General features: G+C 49.9%; 1 protein-coding gene across 3 annotated transcripts in view; it reads right to left on the reverse strand.

Moving 5' to 3' along the window:
- Atp2b4 (ATPase plasma membrane Ca2+ transporting 4) overlaps positions 1-18455 on the reverse strand; it is a 90890-nt gene that overhangs the window by 35041 nt on the left and 37394 nt on the right. For all 3 annotated transcript variants that reach the window (XM_051204139.1, XM_051204138.1, XM_051204140.1), the window contains exons 2-4: positions 13340-13999; positions 940-1137; positions 78-335 (exon numbers count right to left, since the gene is read on the reverse strand). In XM_051204139.1, coding sequence (XP_051060096.1) covers positions 78-335; positions 940-1137; positions 13340-13532 — 649 coding nt within the window. In that variant the 5' untranslated portion in view covers positions 13533-13999. The remainder of the gene's footprint in view (positions 1-77; positions 336-939; positions 1138-13339; positions 14000-18455) is intronic.

Below are 18455 nucleotides of genomic sequence, written 5' to 3' on the forward strand. Positions count from 1 at the left end.
CCTAGCCTCTCACGTCAGTGGACTCACTCCCCAAATGTGTGCTGGGGGTGTAGACCAGGGGAGCATGGTGCTCTCACCGTATTTGACCTGGGCGATGTCTCCCACCACGATCTCGGCCACTGGGAGTTGGATGAGCTGACCATTGCGGATAATGCTGAATTTCTGCTCGAGCTCGATGCGGCTCTGCAGCCCCCGGAACTGCTTTTCCTTGCTCCAATCATTGAAGGCCGTCACCAGCACCACGATGATCACCGATGTAAGGATGGCTGCCCCCTCAATCCAGCCGGTTTCTGCCTCCTCCTCTTCCTCTGGGTTACTTGAAACCTGACCACACACTGTCCAGGGAGGGGAGAAAGAGTGGCTGAAACAAGGGTGGCGCTTCCACAACCTCCACGAGATGGAAGTTTGTGGAAAGAGAGCGATGCACGCAGAGCTGCTCTCCAAGGAAATCAGGGGACAGCAGGGTGGACCGTCACCTCATCGTCAGTAGATCCATTCGTGTTCATTGCCAAATGGCACAAGCTATGCCGATGCAAGTCACACCAAGGGCAGGCGCAGCTCACTGCTGCCTCCCATAATGCCAAGCACTATGGTTAGGACACACTGAGATGCAGGTTAAGGACACAGGATGGGTGGTGTCCTGAGTGAGGATGTGGTAGGGGAAGGGGAACCGTTAGGGGTATGGCTTACTAGCTGCTGGCTGCTCTCCTTCGTAGAGCCTGCTGGGTAACAGGAGCACCGTATACTACAACCTGCCAGCCACTGGCACTAAGTATGGTTGCTGGGTAACAGAAACATCGTGTGCTATAATCTGTCAGCTCCTGGTACTCAGTATGGTTGCCGGGTAACAGAAACACTGTGTACTACAGCCTGTCAGCCCCCGGTATTAAGTGTGCTTTGTATATGTTGAGGACCCGGGTCTGCCAGTCTGACACTCACTTTCATTATCTCCGCCAGGGGGTCGATAGAAGGACAGGACCAGGGAAATGATGGCTGCAATCTCCAGGATGATGAGGGTGACATCCTGCAGGGCTTCCCACACTAATTCTAAGAAAGTCTTGGGCTTTTTTGGAGGTATCACGTTCTGTCCAAAAACAAGTCTACGTTTCTCCAGATCTGTAGGATTCCCGGATAGACCTGAGAAGGAAAACAGAGAGAGAGAGAGAGAGAGAGAGAGAGAGAGAGAGAGAGAGAGAGAGAGAGAGAGAGAGAGAGAGAGAGAGTAAAGGGGGTGATATCAGAAGTCAAGTTAAAGGATTCTTTCTTTTTTGTCTGTCTATGTGTGTATGTGTCTCTCTGTGAAAGTATATGCCATGTACGTGTGTGTGCCTGTAGAAGCCAGAAGGGGGCACCATATCTCCTGGAGCTGGAGTTAACATACAGGCCCTTGTGAGCAGCCTAACGTGGGTGTTGCCACCACAATACAGGTTTTTCTAGCCACTGACCAGCAAGATTGTCATGGTTGAATCCCCCAATACCACAGAAAATGCAAAAGCCAGAGTCTAGCACAAGGTGGGTCTTTGCTGAAACAAACTGTGAGTTGTTTACACTTTGAGCACAACGTTCCAAAGGAACCACACTTGACCTTGTGTTGGGACTTCTTGGTGCTGGGGGTGAGGGTGGGGGAGGTCGAGTCTAAAACTATCCTCAAGAAGCAGAAGAGAAAAAAGGTTAAATTGGCTGACCTGAAATACTATGAAGTGGAAGAAAAGGGCAAAATGAGTTATCTTCATCAAGAGGCCTTCGGAGGGGTATTGTATGCCAGCGGCTTTGACAGACATCTATCGTCTGACTTACAAACCAGAAGACTGTACATGGGTTAATAAAAGGCATGAACTAAAAATAAAGTAAAATAAAATAAAATAAAAAGCCCTCTTGTCCAGCTATGGGACCCGGAATGGGGGTGCAGTGGGAATGTGGCCAACCATCCCAGTTTGCTCAGGACTCCAGCACGACAGAACCTTTGAAAGTTTAAAAATGACAAACATGGCTTCAGGATGGGGCCTTTTGTTTCTGGTGACCAGGCTAAGTAGATTCCTCTTCCTCAGGGGCTGTGCCCCAGGCTCTAGCTCTAAGAACAGAAGCACTGGAATGTTCTCTGGATGCACAGAACTCTTCTCTCGAAGGAGCTTGCAAACTCTGGCCATGACCTGGACACGCTCGCTCACACGTGAGGACCAGAAAGAACCAACCAGTTGCCTGTTTCAAGTCATGCAAGGCGGAGGCAGGGGGTGGGGTGGGGCTACCCAAGTGTCTTCATTCCAAGCTGTAGGAGCTGCAGATCACTGAAGTAGAACCCTCAGGGCAAAGTGGCCTTAGGGACGTCGCCCCTGTGTTCTATCTATTAGAACCCCCAACTAAAGTCTGGCTGTTTTACTTACTGTTAAGTACTTTGTATAAACTAGACAAAGTATTTCAGCTCAGGCTGAGTAAGAACCAAGCAAGGCCATGACATTTCCAGATACGATACAGTTCTTGACAACCAGCATTTCCTCCACTAAAACGGAACATGCAACACCCACCCCACTCCCAAGGTGGGGGAAGGGAGGCAGAATTATACTCAGTGGGTTCCCAAGAATTTTGGCCCCTCTTCTGGACCCTAGAGGGGGTCACAGGTAGAGGGAAGCCTTACACAACAGTAAACACCAGTTGGCATTCATTAAGTTGTTTACATAGTGCAGCAATTTCCTTTCTTTTTCTTCCTCCTCCTCTTCCTCCTCCTTCTTCTTGGCTTTGGCACGGGACACTGCTGGCTGCCTGTTTGGTGGGTTTTCCCCCACAGGTAGGGTGGGGCCATCTTTGTCTTGAAAACAGGCCAGCAGCTGAGGAAGCTCAGAGTTGGGGCAGAGGATACGCCATTGAGCTTCACACAAAGTAAGGAAATGTGTGTGCCTGGAAGGAGCAAAGAGTCCAGGATGTCAGGGACTCTCCACACTCGGTCATCGTGGAGGCCTTCCAACGGAGAGGAAAGGGATAGGCCCTGCGTGAGGGCGAACATTCTTCTCTCCCGCTGGACAGCACAGAGCACTGAGATGGGAGGAAGGGGGGGCGGCGGCTAAGCCTTAGGAAGACCTCAAGGCGGGCAAAGATCTTCAAAACAGGCAGACAAGCACACAGGGATGCTGCCTGCAAGGTGGGGGGCGGCTACCATTTCCCAGGCTCACAAAATAGGCAGCAGCCGGGAGTGGAGAGCCCTCTGGCTCTAAGAGGGAGGAGTTGGAAACAGGCTGGAGGAAAAGTTGGGCAGGATGGCATGATTTCCCATCATTCTGTGCAGAGACCGGAGGGCACGGAGGCGAGCCCTTTTCATTTGATCGGAGTCACGGGGCAGGGAACTGTTTGGGGACGCGGTGCCTGGGGCCCCATCACCCAACATTAAGTCCCCCACTGCAGCTGAGCAGCCACTTGGCCTCCGCAGGGGAGCAAGGTTGGGTTCAAGGCACTGGAAGCCAAGTTGAGCTTCTTTCCAGATGTCCCAGCCTCCTCAGCCTGCTGGGCTCTGGGAAGTCAGGTTCCCAAGACAGAACCACAGGGGAGGGCCTGGGAAAAGTGTGTTCTGGGCGGGGCATCTGGATCCCAGGCAAGCAGGGGCAGGGTGGCCAGGAGGAGAAGCTTGCTGGTCCTTTGCCCCAGGGGACCAGAAAGGGCAGGGCTGTGCCAGCTTGGGACTACTGCTCTGGATGGACAGATTGGCTTGAGGGAGACAGAAGTTCAGGTGTTTTGTTGATCGACGGGGAGTTTTGTAAAGATGTAGGGATTTACAACTTACTGGGAGAAAATGCCCTTCCTTCCTTTGGTAAGGGTCGCATTGTGAGGGTGGCCAAGGTGTTAAAGATCAGAGTTCGTGTGGGTGACTCAGCTCTGTATTCCCAGCACAAAAGGGGTTAAGGTAGGGGGATGTCTTTAAAAACTGAAAGAGCTACTAAAGATCATTTTCAGAGACCCCAAAAGCCTTCTAACACTCTCCCCAAAGTGAGCCTGCTTGAGCAACCTACCTCAGTGTGCAGGGGCAGGGTAAACTCTTACCCTACCGGGATGTCATATTAACAGCTAACCATCATTGGGCTCTCTCTCTCTCTCTCTCTTTCTCTCTCCCTCCTCTCCCTCTCTCTTTCTCCCCCCTCCCTCCCTCTCTCTCTACCTCTCTCTTTCTCTCTCTCCCCCCTCTCTCTCTTCCCCCCTCCTCCACCATTGCTCTCCATTTCTCAGCCTGTTCCACAGAGATCTTTTTAAATATGTTAAGGCAACACATGCCATTCTTCTTCCCCAAGCCCTATGTGGCTTTTCTGTGGGGTGAGGCTGGGCACTAAGGCCTCTGATGGCCTCCGAGGGCACTTAGGAGCCTCCAGCAATGGCCGCTTCCTATTTCCCGTCTTTACAGAGCTCTGGCTCGGCATCCCTTCCTTTACTCTCTGAACGTGTCCCGATCCCTACGTCAGTCTGTGCAGGTGCTTTTGTCCCCTCTTCCCGCAACAGAGCCTTCTCTGGAGCAGCCCCTCCCATCCTTCAGGTCTCTGTGCCCACCCCAGCGAGGCCAAGGCTGAGGCACTGCCCATTCCCCAGGTCACTCTCCAGTTTCCCTCCACAGCCTTCTCATCTGTAATACTAAGGTCGGGTTCATCTATTGCTTGACTCCGCATCCCCCTGAGAGCATGGTGTTTGTCTTTGTTCTGGAGGCCCCGAAGCAGCTGAAACACACTCAAGCCTGCTGAAAGAAGTGAATGGATGAGTAATGAATCACGTTACTAACATGTGAGCGACTGCTGTGCAGGTGCATCACCAGGCAGGCTTTGCATCTCACTGAAAGTCAGGAGAGGCAGTTATGAACCCCATTTGACGTGCAAGGCCACTAAGGCTTGGAGAAGTGATGGGCTCTTTGCAGGGTCCGTGTCACCCACAGGACGCAGCTGGATGCCAACCTAAACCCAAAGGGTCCTGGGACATGAAGGCAGTAGGGCTCAATGGAGGCTCCATTCTAGTGTGACGGACTTATCCTGGTTTGCTGGGACTGCCCAGGTTTCAGCACCGGCAGTAAATGGGCAGGTGGCCAGAGGGTTGGCCGCACACTCTGTGCCTCTGAGCAAGCCAGCGCTGCCCCCATGGGCTATGACTGGAGGGGGTTGGTTCCTGCCTTTTTCCTACCCTCAGGGCTGGTGGCTTCATCATCATGGCCCAGCCTAAGAAGCCTGTGCTCACTGAAAGGTTCCTATTGCCTTTTCCGGACTCAAGCAAACGAAACAAAATAGACAATATAAAATAATGAAACAAAACGAGGTAATATAAAAGGTGAGACTTAGCCTCGAGACTTAGCCTCGCCTGGATGATCCCTCAAAGGAACACAGCTGCCCTCTCTTGCCCTTTTCTTTCACACATGTGAGAACGTGTATGTGCACGTGCATGTGTGTACATGTATGTGCGCGTGTGCGCGCGCGTGCAGATTCATGCTTGTACACATACACAGGCTGCACATGGAGCAGTTGGTTCTCTCACTATGTAGGTCTGGGGGATCAAACTCTGGTCATCAGACTTGGCAGCAGGCACCCTTACTCACTGAGCCCTTTTGCCACACCCATTAGTCATCTATCTGCCCCGCCTTCGGGCGCACGGAGACTGTACAATAGCTCCCTTAAGAAGTCAAGTGGCTGTCCAGGTTCCCAGAGTGCTCCGCAGGAGGGCAGGGAGGGCCCTGGATGTTAGCCTGGGAATCCTCTCTGACATGTGGTGCTGCACAGGAAAGCCATGTGGGGCTGGGAGAGCTGCCAAAACCCCAATTTCGGGCTTTCCACTCCATTCTTTCCGCCCCAGAGAGGCTTCCCAGGCCTGATCTCAGCGGCTGTAACTTCACACAAATAGTTGTCCAGCTCAGAAATATGTTTTGGGCCCTGATCTCCACAGTGGTTTCTCAAATACTTACACAGCCTCCCGGAGAGGGGAAGGAGGGCTTGGCAAGAAGGTTACGCAGAAAACACAGGAAAAGGGGGTTCCCCAAGAAATCCATGAGGGGACTTGGTCTCTGAGAACATGAGAGAGACTGCTCCACCCAAACCGAGAGTGCTTCTGGCCTTTAGAGCCAGGCTGAACACACGAGCTGGGGAGGCAAAGACAAAGTGAGTCTGTGCGGTCACTGCCCGTGTGCACATGCTGGGAGCTGTAGGGTCCCTGCCCTGGCTACGAAAGCCAGAGTCGGCAACACTGAGCATTGGTATTTGTTAGAAGCCCGGGTAGGACCCAGGCCAGGAGGAGTGGTGCCCAGCCCGCAGTGGTGTGACTCTGGCAGGAAAGGGCCTGGGCAGGCCTCCCGTTGACACCAAACATGGTGTGGGCAGAGGCGCCTCTTATCAGAGCAGGCTCAGCCCCAGAAAGGGTGGGTCTAGGTCAGACATCATGAGGGACTTCCCAGATGTCTGAGTTATGATACCTTGCCAAAGGAGGTGGAAGAAAAGCCTCTCCCACACAGAGACTGCAAGTTTCTCGAGGTTGACGGAAGGCAGCCATCTTTTGGGGCATGAGAAGAAACATTGGGCACATTTCACGATCTGGGTATGGAGTTCATGGATAGAGAGTTTACCTGACTTAAGGACAACCGGGTTTCTGTTCTCAGTCCTCACTTCTAAAATAAGAATGCATCTCCAAGTCCTTCCTAAAATACTGGGCAGGCCTCTAAGAGGAGGACTAGCTTAAGATGAGAGGGTCTGTGGGCAGCCCCAGCTCCTTGCCAAATGCTGCACTCTCAAGCTGTATAGAACTTTCCAGTTCCAACACCTCCAGCTCAACACAGATACAACTAGGAGATGAGCTGTCCTGGACTCCGGGCCCTGACTTGGAGGGACAGGCATAAGGTCAAAGTACAAGGGAACTGACAGGGCGGTGGTGGCTCACGCCTCTGATCCCAGCACTCGAGAGGCGGAGGCAGGCGGGTCTCTGTGAGTTCGAGGCCAGCCTGGTCTACAGAGCCAGTTCTAGGACAGCCAGGGCTACACAGAGAAAGCCTGCCTTGAGAAAACAAAATAGAAGACACCTGGCTAGACAACAATGTTCCCTCCAGGGTGGCAGCTCCCCCAGGGCCATCTTTACCAATCCCCCACCCTTACTCCATCCCAGCTCTGGCAGAGGGAAGAGGAAGTTCCCCAGAGCATCCAGCCTCTTCATCCCTCTGCTCTGTCACCTGCCTGAACTGCACGCACGCGCTTCCTTCTAACTAGTGTCATTCCCAGAGCTCACACCTCTGAGCTAAATAAAGAGAGCGAAAGCCCTACTTCTAAGGGTGGACGCAACTGTCTGCCTCAGCCAAGGGAGGGACACCACTTTCCTTTCTCTCTTGATGAGGGCTCAGGGTACCACAACTGGATGGTTAAAGGTCAAGGTAGAAGGAGCTGGGAAGATAGGTCAGTGGGCAGGGCACTTGCCTAACACATACAAAGCTGTGGGTTCAACCCCCAGCACCAAATAAACAAGGGAAAGGCAGTACAGTCTTATAGTCCCAGCACTTAGGAAGTGTGGCTAGGAGGATCAGGAGTTCAAAGTCATCCATAGCTATATGGCAAGTCTGAGGCCAGCCTCGCCTCCATGAGACCCTGTCTCAAAAGGAGAATTAAAAAAAAAAAAAAAAAAAAAAAAAAAAAAAAGGGAGAGAGAGAGAGAGAGAGAGAAAGGGCTGGAGAGACAGCTCAGTGGTTAAGATCCTGTGTTGCTTGTGCAGAGGACTTGGATACAGTGCCCAGCACATACAAGGTGGCTGATAGCTATATCTGGCTCCTGTGGATATGATGACCTCTTCCAACCTTCTCTAGCACTGGACATGAACATGGTACACATATATACATGCTGGCAAAACACTCACACATAAAATAAATTTAAAAAGAAAAGGGAAAAAAAAATCAAAGTAGATCAGAAATGGAGAATCACTATCATTCCAGAACTTGAGAGGTTGAGGCAGGAGGATATAACTGAGAATGCAAAGCCAACCAACCAGCTAACCAACTAACCAACATACCAATCAACCAACCAATCAACCAACCAACCAACTAACCAACATACCAATCAGCCAATAACCAACCAACCAACTAACCAACATACCAATCAACCAACCAACCAACTAACCAACATACCAATCAACCAACCAACCAATCAACCAACCAACTAACCAACATACCAATCAACCAACCAACCAACCAACTAACCAACATACCAATCAGCCAATAACCAACCAACCAACCAACTAACCAACCAACATACCAATCAACCAAGCAACCAACTAACCAACATACCAATCAACCAACCAAAAACCAACCAACCAACCATCTAACCAACATACCAGTCAGCCAATAACCAACCAACCAACCAACTAACCAACATACCAGTCAGCCAATAACCAACCAATCAACCAACTAACCAACCAATCAACCAACCAACCAACCAAAAACCCACTCACCTCAAACTAGAGGCTGGGGTATAATTAAGAGGAAGAGAGAATAGGAGACCGCTATTCACACACTAATTAGACAAAAAAAAAGGCAAACCAAACTCAAGAACAAGAGTTGCTGCTGCGTCTCCCAGCACAGAGGTGCCAAGCCTGGGGGAGAGGAGAAGTGCAGGGGTGCTTTCAGTCCAGAAGACCTCTCTGTACTCTCTCAGCCCTGCCTGGTACATGGTGCTTGCAAATGCAGATGCTCAGCTCTGGGAGAGGAGAGGCTGGATGGCTAAGGGTTGGCAGAGTGTGGGGTTGGGTGGGGACAGCTCTCCTGTCCTAGTTCAGCCCTAAGCATGAAACTTAAACCAGGCAGGGACATTCCAGGGTGCCAGAAGCCTTCCCTGTTGGGGCCGGAGAGCACTTCACTCTCCTGTGTCCTCCAATCCTCTCAGTCTCCTCCTCTAGGGGTTACAGCCCTTCTCACCCCTCCAGCAGGCATCAAGACTTTCCCTAATGAAGCCACTGGCCGGGCCCACCCTGCTCACCCTGGCCCTCGCCCAGGGGAGCTACTCCCTTTCTAGCTGTTTGAATCAGGCTGTGCATGTGTCCCATTCCCTCCCTCCAAGACTCAGTGTGACGCTCACACCTTAAATGAGCACTAGCAGATTTACCCGAGGTGTGATGGCCTGGTAGACCACAGATCGCTAGTCTGCAGCCGGGGCCCAGATAAATTGCTAGGAAGGAACCTGGCAGTCCCGGGAGAGGTGGGAGGTGAAGGCTATGGGCCCAGGCCCCGGTGATCCATGAGCTCTGCCAGACTGATATTCCAGATTATACATTAGAGAAGAAAGGAAGCCAACAAAGCCAGGCCCCTGCCTTCCTGCCACACTATACCACTCACCTAACTTATCGCTTTCCCCAATCCTAACAGTCCCTAAAACTGTGGTATCTAAGTGTGTGTGTGTGTGGGGGGGGGGAGGTGTCATGCTTCTATGCCTCTACCTGTTGGGGAGTTGGAGAATTGGACAATAGGGAGAAAGCCTTCCTTCCTTCTTCTTTTCCTTCTCTTTCTTTCTTTCTTTTCTTTCTTCCTTCCTTTCTTTTTCCAGTTTCTCAAGACAGGGTTTTTCTGTGTAACAGCCCTGGCTGTCCTGGCACTGGCTCTGTAGACCGGGCTGTCCTCAAACTCACAGAGATCCACCTGCTTAGAGATCAGCACTTGTCTAGCATTGGAAAACCTCCAGTTTGATCCCCAGCACCTTTCTGAGGGTGCCGGTAGAGTGGGGGATTGTTGATTGATTTTCAGTCTGCCCTGTGGAGGAAGAGCCCAATCCCAGTATGTTCTAGATAGTGAGAAGATGGCCATGTCCAGGAAGTACATGATGACAAGAACACAATAAAAACTCCAGAGATCTTAAGGTGACAAGAGCTGTCAATCTAAATCTTGAAATTGGTGAACTCCAAATCAGAATTTGTTTGGTCTGTCTTCGAACGAATTCTTCTCCCTCTGGCCATTTCCCAAAAGAATTTCATCTTCCTAACTCAACAGCTACTCAGTAGATAGGGAAGGCAAAGACACTTGCATCATAAACTAGCAACTCCCTAGAAAAGAGAGCAATCAGGACACAGCCCGGCCATGATGGAGTATATCCAGGCAAGCCTTCGATGACACGGAGGAGCAGGGGTGAGCTCAAGCTCCCAAGCCCCTTCTCTGTCAGTCCTCCATCTTAGTCCCTGTGCTGTATGCCCCTCAACACTGTCCTCCCTTCAAACAGCATTCTGTGTGCAACTTCTGTCAACTTGTGAGCTCCGGGGGAAGAGAGACAGTGCGTGCTGTCATGGCCACCAGTGTGAGGCCATCTACAGAGTAGGTACTGGTTGTTACATGCTGTTGGAGGCATATCAGAGGACCTTAATTGATGTGCTGCCATACCCAGTCCTGTAGGGGAGGGACAATGGGGAAGGCTAGAGATGGACCGTGAGATATAAGTCCAACCAACATATTTACTTCCAAATTCAACAGAAGTTGTCTTTAGCCATTTGAAAGAAGCCCTAGGCTGAGGAGCTGCTGCAACTCCAACACTTTAACACACTGCAGGAACACTATTAGCATGTGCATTGGGCCCAATCCCACATTTTATCAGACATTAAAATGCAAAACCAGAGGCTGGGAAGATGGCTCAGCAGCTAAAAGAACTTAATGCTGTTGCAGAGGGGATCTGCCTTCAGTTCCCAGTACCACACAATGGCATGTGGTGGTTGAATAGGAATGGGCCCTATAGACTCATGTGTTTGCCGCCTTGGCCCATGGAGAGTGGCACTATTAGGAGGTGTGGCCTTTTTGAAGTAGGTGTGGCTTTGTTGGAGAAAGTGTGTCACTGTGTGGGGGGGGAGGGCTTTGAGGTCTCAGATGCTTAAGCCCAAGCTCTTTTGTGGCTGCCTGCAGATCAAGATGCAGAGCTCTCAGCTCCTTCTCCAGCACCATGTCTGCCTGGGGGCCACCATGCTTCTTGCCTTGACAATAATGAACTAAGCCTCTGCAACTATGTCAGCCCCAATTAAATGCTTCCCTTTGTAAGAGTTATAGTGGTCATGGTGTCTCTTCACAGCAATAGAAACCCAAACTAAGACACTCTAGTTCCAGGGGATCCATGACATTAACTTTGAGCATGTTCTGGCACCGGCATACATGATGCCCATAAATTCATTCAGGCACATACATGACTAACTTCAAGTCCTCTGCCCTTCTGTACAAGAGGCAACAGAACATTAATAGGCTGTGAGCCAGAACATAGAAACTGCTCTACTGGCACAAAGACTTCAGTCGGGTCATTAGCTTAGATAGAGAATATTACAATTAAGTGCCAGTCAAACAACAAACTCGATCAATAGAAAGTAATAATAATAATAATAACAAGTTCTGTCTGTCTCTAGGATTGGTCATGTTAGTGTCAAAAATCCGAAGTTCCCTTAAACCTCCTTATTAGCTATAATTTGAAAAGTTGTATTGACACTAAACATGTGGTTAATCCAAGCAAAAAATAAAAGGAAAGGGTCACACTCCTTTTCTCTCACCATCAACATCATAAGCCCCCATCCCAGGAGCCAAGCTAGCTTCACACACCCAAGCTCAGGAGATAGACCCTCTCAGCTCCCGAGTAACCAGAACTTCAGGCAAATCTACTCAAACTTATTTAATCTTGGTTTCTAACAAGAACTCGAACTCACTCTCTTATCTTTATTCTCATTATCAATCTGCAGGAGCCTCCCACCAGTGACAAGCCACACGAGACCAAGAGGGCATGTGAGAGTAGCCTTCGGGTAATTTTTATGGAAGGTAAGTTGCCATAGCTCCATGAAAGGATTAGAGGAATGGGAGGAAAGCCTGGATCCTGCCCTGGAGCCCCCGGGTTCCTAGCTCTTTGGATCCCTGAGTCCCACTGTGTGAAAGAAACATCTGACCTGAACAGTAAGAGGCAAACAGAGAGATCCAGCTTCAGTTCTGATGCGTGTCTGTAATTAAAACCTGAATGTCTCATAAAAGCACAAGGTATGTCCTATCATTGGAGTCACCAAAAAAAGAAGCTCAGGGGACAGGCTTGGTGGTGCATGCCTGGCATTTAGAAAGGCTGAAGCAGGAGGATCCCAGGTTCCAGGTCAGCTTTGGCGACACAGTGATACTATGTCAGAGAAAGAAAGATCAGGAGGTGATGTTGGGTGTGGCAGTACCTGCCTGTAAACGCCAGCTGAAGCAGGGTAACTGGTACCAGTTCAAAAACATCCTGGGCTCCAAATCAAGACCTAGTTTCAATAAATAAATGAAAATGAAAAGAAGAAAAAAAACTTTAGCTGGCAGGAAGTGGACAGTGTTCAGAAGGTAGTGTTAGACACAAGCTAGAAGGCTCAGGGGGTGCTGCCTGAAGGCAACCAAGCACTTCCATCTTTAGCCTCTGAGGTGACAGGGAGCATGGGAGACAGACAGTAGCTGCAGTCACACCACACATACCTTAGCCACATTAGAGATTATGATTCTATGAAACTTAGGGGCACTCATATTCCAGCAAAATCTCCAGGCACACAAGCTCTGTTTAATTTATCAATTTCCACATGCACAAACAAACACACATACACAGGACTACTTAATCTTAATAACTCTGTGGGATAGGTGTAAATATTATTGCAAACATCTTAACTCAAAGCTTATGAGTTCAGGCTTGTGATCCCATCTACTTTGGAGACTGAGGCAGAAGAATCATGAACTGAAAGCATGCCTACACTACGGAGTGGACTCAGGCCCAGCCTGGGTAATGTAGTAAGCATCTGCCTTAAATCAAAAGTAAAAAAAAGGCCCAGGCTACAGCTTAGTGGTGAGGGGACTTGTGCAAAGCCCTGGGTTTGGTCCCTATGTGGTGGTGGGAAAAGTTTATAAGACAGGGTTCAAAAAAAGTCAGCACCTACAAGATTGGTCCAAAGACACACGACACATCATCCCATTTCTAACTGTGTATAATAGGGCACTCAGATGGCTGGAATACTACTTCCTGTAGCCCTTTCTCAGCCATTGAACTTTAAGATCAGTGTGAGGAAGAATTCTATCTTAGGCTCTTTTGTGACCAAAGACTGACAGAATGGGGGAAGGCGTTAATTATATACTGATAAGTGCATCTAAATCACCGGTAAGTACAGACCGCTATGGGAACAAGAGGAAAGAACACTTTAGAGAATCATAGCTCCCAGACACATCAGGGGAAGAAACAGCTGTCTTCACAGCCTCCCTCCTTCCAGCGCTTTAGATGACAGTACTCTTCCCACAAGATGAAAACCAACCCGTTGGGTCTCCAGAAAGGTACCTTCCCTAGAAGCTGGGAAGTGATGTTTCAAAATCCTAGCCACTGTCCTTCAATCCCCAGCCCCTGAAATGGCCTTTACCTTCTACAGAGGAGGTTTTCAGTCTAGCGCAGATATCCTGTACACCTCCATAGTGGGCATTGATCTGGGCAACTGCATCAGCCGAACGAAGCTCCATGAGCTTTCTCAGGTCCATTAATGTGCAGCCAAACTCCCCTTCATAGTTCTCAGCTATCGAGTTGCCTGGAAAGCTATGTCCTGATGGGTTCGTCATTTTGCCTGCTGTTACCAGACTCTCAAACACAGAAGATGTAGAATTTCCCTCCAACTGATTAGTGTCTCTTGCCTTCTCTTCCCCTTTTCTTCCCTCTTCTTTCTTCTCTGGGGGCCCAGATAGGGGATAAATTGACAATATCTTGTGCAACCAGCTTCAGAGTAGCAACACCAAGCCAAGATCCCTTCTTCTGTATCAACTCTACTAGTGAGAGGAGGAAGAGGTTGGGGGAACTTAGTAGAAGATGGACTTGGCGTCACGCTGATTGGTGTCCTCTGGGTGGTGATGGAAATAGTTGTCCAGAGTAGATAGGTTCCTATCTCAGACTACTTGTCCATATAAAAGTGTAAACAGGGTAAGCATGTTACCACGGAGGCAACCTTAGCAACAACCAGCCACTGCGATGGTAGAGCAGCGTCGTCAGGAGAAAGAGGAGGGCTCCCTGGATGATGATGACAGCTAGGTCTCTGGAATAGAGGTGCAAAAAAAAAGACAAAAAGAAACAATTAGAACAGCCATGAGGATCCAGAATCTGTAAGGTACTCTGCAGCACAAGGGTTTAAATGACAGTTGGTGTCTGAACGGAACTGATAGTTGAGGCCTGAGCTGAGTGGCCAGACTCACGGGAGGCCCTGGGTGGGCCTGACAACTGGTAAGGTAGAGGGTTTATCTCAGAAACACCATCTTTAAGTCTCTTTCTTCCAAAGCAAAGAATACAAATTAACTTAAGAGACTTGCATATAAAAGGCTAGTACCCCTAATGACCCATCCCCACTCCCAGTCGATAACTGATTCTAGGATGCTTTAGTCTGGCTTTACCTGTCAGATGAGAGAAGAATCAGAAAATGAATCTAGACCCAAGGGGGCAGAAGGATGGCTTGTCCACCCACCATCTACTCCTATGTGCTATACTCTTCCCTAAACACAGACATTTACAAACCAGGAAGACAGGCTGATAAAAGGCCCCTTAAAAACACTCAGCCTTTGGTGGGTGGAAAATCTGGCCACCTATGGCTATTATCTGACACCAAATTTTGATCTTAGGGCTAAGGCCTCCCAGAAGCTTTCCCTGGTACAAAAGAGTAAACTGTTCTGACTGTTTATGATTCATTTTTTTCCCCTATAAAGGGCAGACGGACCTCTGGGGAAGAAGGAAAGTCTGAAGGCTACAAGTGCTCAACTTTCTCCAACACAAGAGAGATAAGTTCAGCCGGTGAACAGGCCCCAACAGTCATCAGCATGATGGTCTCATGTCAGAATAGGGACACATCAGAGAGAGGCAGGCTTTTCTCCCGCAGCGAGGTTCCCTGTCAAGAAAGCTGTCAAGTAGGCTGGGTATGTAGCTCAGCTGGGTAGCATGCTTGCCTAGCATGTTGGGGGGCCTGGGTCCCACCACACCGTAAGCCAGAGCCAGAGCGGCGGCAAACCCCTGCAATCCTAGTACTCGGTAGAGGCAGGAGCTCAGGAGTTCAAGTCTAGCTTATATATTGAGTTTGAAGTCAGCCTGGCCCGAGTCCCTATCTAAACAAGAACAAAAGAGGGCCAATGAGGTAGTTCAGAGGATATAGGCACTTGCTGCCAAGACAGATGACCCTGAGTCTGATCTCTGGGGACACATGGGGGGAAGACAGAATGGACCCCCACAAGTTGTCCTCTGACACCCACATACCTGCCTCGCATACATGCCTCCATATGCACAATCCCCGATACAAATAAGTAAATGTAATTTCAAAAGGTGTTTCTTTTTTTTTTTTTTTTTTTTTTTTTGGAAAAAGAAGAAAGGGGACAAGAGCCTGGACATAGAGTTCCTTCTAGCTCTTGGGGACCGGAGACAGGAGGATGGAGAGTTCGAGGTCAGTTGGGGCTACACAGACGTTCTTGGCCATCAAAAGCTGCACATTGAGACTCTCACAAACATAAAAGGAACCTGCCACAGCAGGCTTGTGTGTCTGAACTATCCTGAGCTCCCAGGCAGGCTGACCAGGGTGCATGCCCTCTTTTAGACACACATGGGGGGAGGTCACGGGCAGAACGTGTGACGGTAACATTTAAGTGGCAGTGGTACAGCTCCTTATCATTTCCCAATAGGTACACTCATGACAGGAAGCCAAGTGAGGGCAGGGGCATTGACCACAGGCTGGCATTCTGTGGCCAGACGCTGAGCTCAATCAGCTGCTAGATGGGGGCATAGCGGGCCAGTCCTTCCTGAAGGAGGATACTGCTTCCTGGTTTGGTGTGGTAGTTCATGCCTCTAATCCCACCCCAGCACTCAGCAGGGTTTGTGGGGAGGAGGAGGCGTTCGAGGCCCACCTGAGATACAGTGTCAGCATGAGGGTAGTCTCCTGGAGAAAGTGTGACCTCAGAGACCCATACTCCACCCCCCTCCCCAAAGCCACCAGGTATTCCCAAGTTACAGCAGGCACAAAGGGCATCCAGGACCCAGCAAACTAAGGCTGGGTGGACCACATAAGGAAGTTCTCACCCAGGACCTGAAGAGGAAAGCACAACGACTTCCCCGGCATGCCACCTGTTGTGACAGGGAGTTGGAAGTCACCTGGGAAGCACCCGACAACGGCTAGCTAAAACACACCAGCTAGGTGACTGAGAATGCCACCCTTCATCAGAAACACTCTAGATGCACACACAACCGTACTGGTGATACCAGGGCTGCAGAAGCATCATGATCGGTGGAAGAGGCTAATAGTTGCATCGCTTTTACAGGAGTTAAAAGATGTGCGCCTTGCGCCGGGCATCGCTGGTGCACGCCTTTGATCCCGGCATTCGGGAGGCAGAGGCAGGCGGATCTATGTGAGTTCGAGGCCAGCCTGGTCTACAGAGCGAGTTCCAGGGCAGGCTCCAAAGCAATACAGAGAAACCCTGTCTCGAAACCCTTCCCCCCCCCAAAAAAAACCAAATAAACAAACAAAAAAAAGTACGCCCAAAAACAACTCTATACATTTTAAGGGACATACATGTACAAAGAGATATCTCAGACCATTGGAATGCTGTCCACAGGCAGGGAAATAGGAACCGGGGAAAGACTGAGCAGGAAGGGGCCTCACATAGACTGACTGATGCTAGCGGTGGGCCATGAATCCACAAATTAAAAAGTCTGCTCCAGTTTTGCCCCCAATGTCGTCCAAAACTATAAACCACGCTGTCAAGCATGGTGGATCCCATCTGTAATTCCTAGCATTTGGGAAGCTGAGTCAGGGGGATCACTGTGAGTTTGAGGACAGGTTAGACTACCGAATGAGACACCCAAAAGAAGAAAAAGAAAAAGACGACATAATGCCAAAGACCTTTCAATTGTGGAATGGCTGTGTCATCTGGGGCTGCCCTAACAACGGCAGCAAACCTTGTCAGGTCTGTGGGGGGCAGGAAAGAGGCAGCCCGTGGAGATACCATGAGTTCATCCATGGCCGATGGCCTGCTCCTCGGATCCAGCCTGCAGCAGAGACTTCGGGATACATTAGATGGCGAGAGCAGCTCTATGTCATGGAGAGGGAAATGACGTGTGGGGGTAGCATGTGCCTTCCTTCCAGGGCAACGCCACAGCCTACCTCCGCTCCCAGCTCCAGCCTATAATAGCACTAATATTAGCAGGACATGAAAGGGCAATGCCCTGGGACCCAGAGCTATTTGGGACACACTGGCCCAGGTCATCTCCATCCTCTTGTGACTAGATGACTCTGTGTGTGTGTGTGTGTGTGTGTGTGTGTGTGTGTGTGTGTGTGTGTGTTGGCGTATGCAGAGGACAAAGCACAATGGCCTGTTGATTAATAAAGAATTTGAGAGTGGATTTTGAGCAGGAGAGACATTGGTTCTCAACCCTCCCAATGCTGCAACTCCTTAGTGCAGTTCCTCACGTTATGGTGACCCCCAACCATAAAATTATTTCCTTGTTACTTCATAACTGTGATTTTCCTATTGTTATGAATTGTGGCATGCAGGGTATCTGACCCACAGCTTGAGAAGTGCTAAGAGGTCTAGCGTCTGGGGGGTGGGGGGTGGGCATCCTCGCTGCCCCTGCCCCTTGGTCATGAGAAATGCCTGGGGAAACAGTCAGGTGGAGTGCTTGCCTCTCAGACCTCAGAACTGAGGCAGGAAGCTGCTGGGCCGCACTCAGGCGCTCAAGGGCAATGGCATTCAAGCGTTCAGTACATACATGTTCTTGGATGACATAGATAGCCTTTCCTGGGGCTGCTGTGGTTTTTGCACACATTGCTTCCAAGGGAACAAAGGGGCTCTTTAGCAGCTGGATTACCTCTGGGGCTATCTTTAGAAACAAATTTCATCAGTATCTGTCCTGTTCGAGGAGAGAAGTACGGGGTCAATCTCTCTTGGCTATGGGAGTACGGGCCTGCATGCTCCCAAGTGATGTCTCCCCTCATCTACCACAGGGGAGTAACCACAGTGTGTAAGGTCTCCTCAGGAAAGACAGCAAAGTGACATTGCTGAGTGACGTAGACACGTATCAGAGTGTCACACGGTGGCCACGCGCTCATCCCCTTCAGCCCATGCAACCACCTACACAACAAAGAGCTCTCACCCCCTGGGCCCTCCTGGATTTCTCTCAGCCCAACTATTTCCTGGAAGACACCGGCAAAGGATGGAGATCAGCTTGCTAAAAAGATGTTTATTAAGAAAGACAAACAAACAAACAAACACAACAACAAACCCCCCCTGAAAGACAAGGCTGGGTGTGGTGGCATACATCTATACATCCGCTACCCTAGTACTTAAGAGGATGAAGCAGGAGAATCACCATGAGTCTGTGGCTGCATGGCAAGACCCTGACTTTAAAAAAATAAAAATCATTAAAAAAAAAAAAAAAGGAGGGAAAGGAGAAGGAGCAGGAGACAGGAGTCAGGAGGCTCCAGAGGCAAAAGAGGGTTTTGGGTATGCGAGGGACACCGGACT

Source organism: Phodopus roborovskii, unplaced genomic scaffold (assembly GCF_943737965.1).
Source record: "Phodopus roborovskii unplaced genomic scaffold, PHOROB, whole genome shotgun sequence".
Lineage (NCBI taxonomy): Eukaryota > Metazoa > Chordata > Mammalia > Rodentia > Cricetidae > Phodopus > Phodopus roborovskii.